The sequence below is a fragment of the Palaemon carinicauda genome, chromosome 10, assembly GCF_036898095.1.
Source record: "Palaemon carinicauda isolate YSFRI2023 chromosome 10, ASM3689809v2, whole genome shotgun sequence".
Lineage (NCBI taxonomy): Eukaryota > Metazoa > Arthropoda > Malacostraca > Decapoda > Palaemonidae > Palaemon > Palaemon carinicauda.
The window spans coordinates 27,912,696-27,919,135 of record NC_090734.1 but is presented as its reverse complement, the minus strand read 5'-3'; the positions used below and the strand labels follow the sequence as shown (position 1 = coordinate 27,919,135).

General features: G+C 34.2%; 1 protein-coding gene across 1 annotated transcript; it reads left to right on the top strand.

Annotated features, from left to right (window-relative positions):
* The first annotated feature begins 1,251 nt into the window (after positions 1-1,251).
* On the top strand, positions 1,252-2,242 carry LOC137647903 (uncharacterized). Its single transcript, XM_068380855.1, has 2 exons — positions 1,252-1,663; positions 2,121-2,242. The coding sequence occupies exons 1-2, from the start codon at positions 1,252-1,254 to the stop codon at positions 2,240-2,242; spliced, it is 534 nt and encodes a 177-aa protein (XP_068236956.1).
* The last annotated feature ends 4,198 nt before the right edge of the window (positions 2,243-6,440 follow it).

Sequence of the window (6,440 nt, the reverse complement as noted above, 5' to 3'; positions counted from 1 at the left end):
TTTGTAGGGCAGGTTATTTCTATGTCAATTGTTGTTGGTAATTTGTGCCAGTTCATGACAAGATATTTGAGCATCGATATTTCTTTAGCACCAAATTGGTCATATTTCATAAAGTTATCTACTCAGAGTTTGGAACAGTTATCGTTTTGGAAGAAAAATTTGACTGAAATCAATTGTATGCATCTGAATCACAATCCTTCTTACACCAAAAATATTTATACTGATGGAAGTACAATAGGTTTTTTTGGATATGAAGTGAATACACCAAATGGTATGGTTCATGAGGCTTGAGGCATTGAGGAGGCTGTGAAGTCTTCTAGTTGGAGCAAACTTATGGCAGTATTTAAAGTTCTGAAAGCTTTAAGCATCGTTCTTGCTTCGAACAGGGTTAACTGGTTCACAGACAACCAAGGTGTTTGTAGCATTATTGAAAAAGGATCAATGAAAACAGAATTACAAGATTTTGCTTCCAAAATTCCTTCTTTTTGTGTTAAATATTCAATTATTGTAGATATTCAGTGGATTCCCAGGGAAAAGAACCAAATTGCAGATTACCTTTCTAAAATAATAGAAAGAGATGATTGGGGGTTATCTCCCTTTATAATTAATCTCATTATTGAAAAATGGGGTACAATTGATATTGATTGGTTTGCTTCTCCTCACAATGCCAAGCTACCTGTATTTTATAGTAGATTCTGGAATGAGTTTTGTGCAGGGGTTGATGCATTTAGTGCAAATTAGAATGGAAAATTTGGTCTTTTTGTATCACCTGTTACACTTGTAACTAGAGTACTCTCAAAAATGTTGAAAGAAAATGCAAGAGGAATCATAGTTATTCCTGTATGGAAATCTACTCCATTCTGGCTTCTCTTATGGAAGGGTAATAATTTTATTGAGTATGTTGTAGACTGCATAGATCTGCCCACAAAGAAATAATATTATGTGACATGTAAAAATGGTGCAGGAATTTTTGGAAATGAGGACCTGTCATTTAGAATGTTAGCATTAAAAATGATATGTTAAATCTGTTTCACCATTGTGAATGGTTAATGCTTCTACAAATAAAGAATGTTGTATTTGTTGGCGTGGCTTCCATTATAATTGCTAGACGGAGGAGTTGAGTGGTTTGCCCGTCTTGGTAGACAAGCCATTATAATATGTGATAAGATGGTAGAAGTAAATTGGAAGATTTTCTTTGTATAATATTGTTACATGGAGAAATGTATGCTAACTATTTGTTTTTCTCTAAATATGCTTTTCCAGTGTTTCTCTGATGATATTGAAGAGTTACCAGAAGTGCTGGCTGAAAAGGTGCCGCTTATCCCGGAACTACTGGTGTCAGCCCGAGCAGATAGTACCACAATAAGTTATATGAACTCTTTTCAAATGATAGAGGTTTTGGGCGTTTGTAATTCCGTTGGAGAAGAGGACATCTTCCCGGCTAAGCCTTTTATATTTGCATTATATTTGTGTTCACTTGTCCAGAGTACAAGTACTCCAAGTCCTATGATTAAAGCATTTTACAGTGTAAAATATGTTTATGATTTATATGGACTGAAATCCCCTACAGAATCTACTTATGTTAAGAATCTACTGGAGGCAGCCAAAAGAAGGCTTTCTCATTTAGTTGTAAGGAAGGAACCTATTACTTCAAAAATATTCGGTGACATGTATGATAGATTAATTCAAGTTGGAAATGTAAAAAAAAAAACAGAGAACTATTTGTGCTTGTCTTTTAGCTTATGCAGGGTTTCTCCGAAGTTCTGAACTGTTAAATATAAAATACTCGGATGTTGTCATAGATTCTTCACATGTATGTATATTCATAGAGTTTAGTAAAACTGATCAGTACAAAGACGGTGCCTGGGTTTTAATAGCCAGGACAGGTACCAGATTGTGTCCAGTAAGTAATTTGGAAAAATATATTTTATGGACAGGTTTGTCTGTTTCTTATTATAATGCTTATATATTTTCTAGAATTGTGTTCGAAAATAATATGTATCATTTAAGAAATATTGGTAAGCATATCTCATATACTACATTAAGAGGGTTGTTTATTGAAGCTTTTCCACAACATGATAAAGATATTTCTAAACATAGTTTTCATTCTTTGCGTGCAGGTGGAGCCACTTCAGCTGCAAATAATGGTATTAAGGATAGGCTATCTAAAAGGCATGGAAGGTGGAAGAGTGATAAAGCCAAAGATGGCTATATCAAAGATTCTCTTAAGAGAGACTTTTAGTATCACAAACATTGGGTATCTAATTTGATTTCATATGGGATTAAACCGTCAGATACATTATCACTTATTATTATCATTTTGATCTGGTACTCCTCGTTCTAAATTTCCCTGTTCTTTTAGATTCAGCAATGTCCAAGTGCTCCTATTCATAATAATAAATTATTAATTGAGTGTTTGCTTATTTGTTGTCCTAAGTTGGGACGGTGAGGTCAGGGGAAATGAATTTTCCAACTTTTGAACTAGTGAATTAGTTGGAAAAGGATTTCCCCTGATTGGTCAATCTCTACTTGTTTTGTAGTCACGTGATCGGTGGTAACTTCGTTAGCTCCGTGCTAAATATTGTCATTCAGCGTTGGACACTTCAAGTGTACAGTTACAACTTTACTTTTGATTTTAGGATATTAATTTCCGTTAGAACCAGATCAGTAAAATAACAGTAACTTTATGTAAATGTGTCGAGCTTCAACTAGAAACACAAATACATTGTATTGTTTAGACATTCATGGATTAAGAACAAGATATGTGTAGCATATGTTTCCATCAGATTGATTGATGTTAAGTTTGTGTTTATTTTGTATATGTAGTGAAATATTGATGATTGAAATGTACATAGCAATGTCCAAGCGCTCCTATTCATTAGCAATGTCCAAGCGCTCCTATTTATATCAACCCTGGAAAGGTATGATGGGTCGTATGCAACCCCTACAGCATTTTCAAAACCTGTTTTTTCCCCATAAATCATTAGCTGTCTCGAATATGGAAGTGATCGACCTGCAAGGGGTGACTAGTCTACATGCCATTGTCTGCTTTAGGACTGATTTTCGTCCAACTTCCCTCCTTCCTCGTTTTATTACTCCCCCAGGGGTCGACCTCGACCCTGAAATACCTTTGGTTCTTTATAGTTGGAAAGTGTGGGTGGATAGTGTGTCTACCACTTGCATGACATTGGTTTTGGCTTAGATGCCATATATTGCCATGAGGTCCATTTTCCCTCAAATGCTAATTTCTGAATTTTTTCTATTTTTTGCAAATTTCTGATTTTTTTTTCTATTTATTTTGAATTTATCTTCAATAATGGCCAGCAGGCAGTATTCCCTCGGCATGGATGTCATCAACACACTTCTAATGGAGTTAAAAAGAGATGTTGATGATAATATGGAGCTTGCATACCCATTCTTCATTTCAAGTGGTAGATTGGGCTGTAAGAGTTGTTGCGGTCTGCGGCCATTTTGTTGACATACCCGAAAGGTAAGTTAGCATATCTCTATATATTCTTGTTCTGTATAGAATTCGTGATATTTTGGTATATTTTAATGCATAAATATCATATTTTATAGGAGATACAATGATTTTCATAAGAAATTTACATTATGAAACTAGGCCGTCAAAAAAAGACCTTTAGATTTCGCCCATGATATAACGGTAAATTACATCTTAGTGAACATTTTATTATGTATTTCTGTTCTAGGATAATATGAGTTTATTCTATAAAAAATTAGCCTCTTCCTATTTCATTTGGGTACCCAAAAAAATTCATGAAATTTGGACAAGTTTTTTGGGCCAAAAAAAGTTACCCTTTTTTTCTCATTTCAGATCTTGACTTCTATGGGTCCAACTCATTTCCAGCAATTACACGCTGTTGCTTTGCCATCTAAGGTGTCCCTAAAGGGATTTATGTGTATATTTTTATTTTTTGTGAATATTTACGTCAAGTCTTTTTTTTGTATACTTAAATTTTTAATATATTTCCAATAAATAGTAATTTTGAAGATGGGTATCATTTATATTTTCAGTAGTTTTTAGTATTCTTTGAAGTATTTTTAGCAAGTCAAACAATACAGATTGATGCAAAACTAAATTTTTCCTGAATTTTATTTGGAGTCGGGGTCGCGCGCGACCGAGTATACCCTTAAAGGGGTGTCCGAGTAGCGTACCTATCCAGGGTTAATAAATTATTAATTGAGTATTTGCTTATTTGTTCTCCTAATTAGGGACGGTGAGGTCAGGGGAAGTTGTTATTGTAAACTGTGGAGTGGAAGGTGATTTACGTCTGACAGAGAATGCAGGATGGAAAGTGTAGGGGAACGATGAAGGGAGTGGTAAATGTTACAGGGTTAGGAATAAATGTAAAAAGAGTTCAGTATAGGAAATTGATTGCAAAAACTATGATGTGTGGATCGGAGTAGTGGGGAAGGAAAGTGACAAGGATACAGAAAATGAATATATTCGACATGAGGTGTCTTAGGAGTATGGCTTGTGTAACTGGATTAGAAAGGGTTAGGAACAGGATAGTGAGGGTGAGATTAGGTGTGGGAAAGGATTCAGCGGCTAGAGTGTATAAGAATTAGTTTAGGTGGTTTGGTCATGTAGAGAGAATGGAAAATGGCTGTCTGCTTAAGAAGGTGATGATTGCAAGAAATGATGGGAGAAGTACAAGAGGTAAGCTTAAGTTTGAGTGGATGTATGGAGTGAAGAAAGCTTTATGTGATAGGAAAGTCGTTGGGAGAGAGGTAAAAGATCATGATTGCATTAGGAATGAATGGGCCTTCTATTTGTTTCCAGTGACCCTGGTGATCACTGAGTTAGCAACAGTAGGGAATTAAGCTTATGAAGCTTCATATGCTTGGTTGATAATGGGGGAGGGTGGCCTGTGACACCCTAGGAGTGCTAACTCGGATGAATTCGTCGTCAGGGTTTGAAGAGCAAAGAGAGAAAATCCCCCCCCCCCTTTTTTTATACTGGCCACACCAAGAGAGTTGGGGCAAGTGTCTTGTAAGATAGATAAATGATTCGTATCTTCTTTACTTGCTCCCATTTCATCATGTAGCTAGGAATACTTATTTTTATATGCTAAACTATACTCTTGAGATATTACTCTTTTTACAAAAGGGTTTAGTATTCTAATTTCTTTCCTTAGATCTAGAAAATATTCTATTCTTATCATGTTAAGATTGTTTAACTTTAGTAGTTTAACACTTTTACATCATTAACTAAATTATGATTTCCTTCAGAAAGAAGTCTGCTCCAAATATAGTCTCTCCCATTTTTCCTACATAACAGTTTTACATGTTTTGTTTCATAAAAAAGTGTTGTAAGATTTTTAGATTTGTTTCTTTCAGTAAATTATACAACTATGTCATTGTTCTTTCTTGTGCTGGTTCTAAATTTATTTATAGCTGATCCTACACTCTGTTTTTCCTACTTTAGCATCAAAATCACCCAAAACAGAAGTTTCTTCAAATATACATACATATATTTATGAGAAAAAGGAATTTTTATTCTGTATGATATGTTGTTGGTGCATACCTTTGAAGGGTTTATCAATCCTGGAATTGTATCACTAATACTATAAAATCCCTCTATGTTGCAATATTTTTTATTAATGATATATCCCGCTCCTTTTTCATTGTTCCTTTCATGTTCTCTGAAGCAAAATGCATGGCACTAGCTATAATTTCACTCAATACTATTAAAACCTAGTTTATTCCATTCAGCTCTTCTAGTAACTCAGCTAGATCTTCCCTAAAAAAGGTTCCTATCATTATATGTTGCCAAGTTCAGTTTCCTGAGATGGCCTGTTTTATGCCAAATGGTTTTATTCAGTAAAAAAAGTAACTCAAGGATAATTAAATAAAAACATAGAAAGCATAGAAATATGCAAAGCGTGAGGAAAAAGGAGCTTAGGAATTGATTAAGAAAAAGATGGGGGAGACTGCATAACATTCGGCCCTGTAAAACATTATATAAAATGTTGCCAAGAATGTTTTTTTACTTGCACCTTTAAAATCCTTTATCATTATATCAACTCAAACAAATAGTCACACAAAAGACGTGGAAAATTGGCGCCAAATAACTTTATTCTTAACAATATGCAGTATAAGATATTTACAAAGATCATATTAGGCTTAGAAAAAGACATCTAAAATTTAATCAACATGTGTCCATATCCATGTAATCAAGAAGATAATGGAAAAATCAACAATGGCATTTATAGATAATGAGAATGCTTTTGACTTTGAGAAAACTAATGCAGTATTGAAAACCCTCCAAAGACGGGAAGTACGGCAATAGTAAAATTAAATAATAAATAATTATGATAAGAAAAATCAGAGCATCAATCGTCCGAGAAAAAAGAAACTTCACCGTATAAAAGTAATCATTATTTAAAAAAGCGTAAATTGGTTTTACATAGAGTACA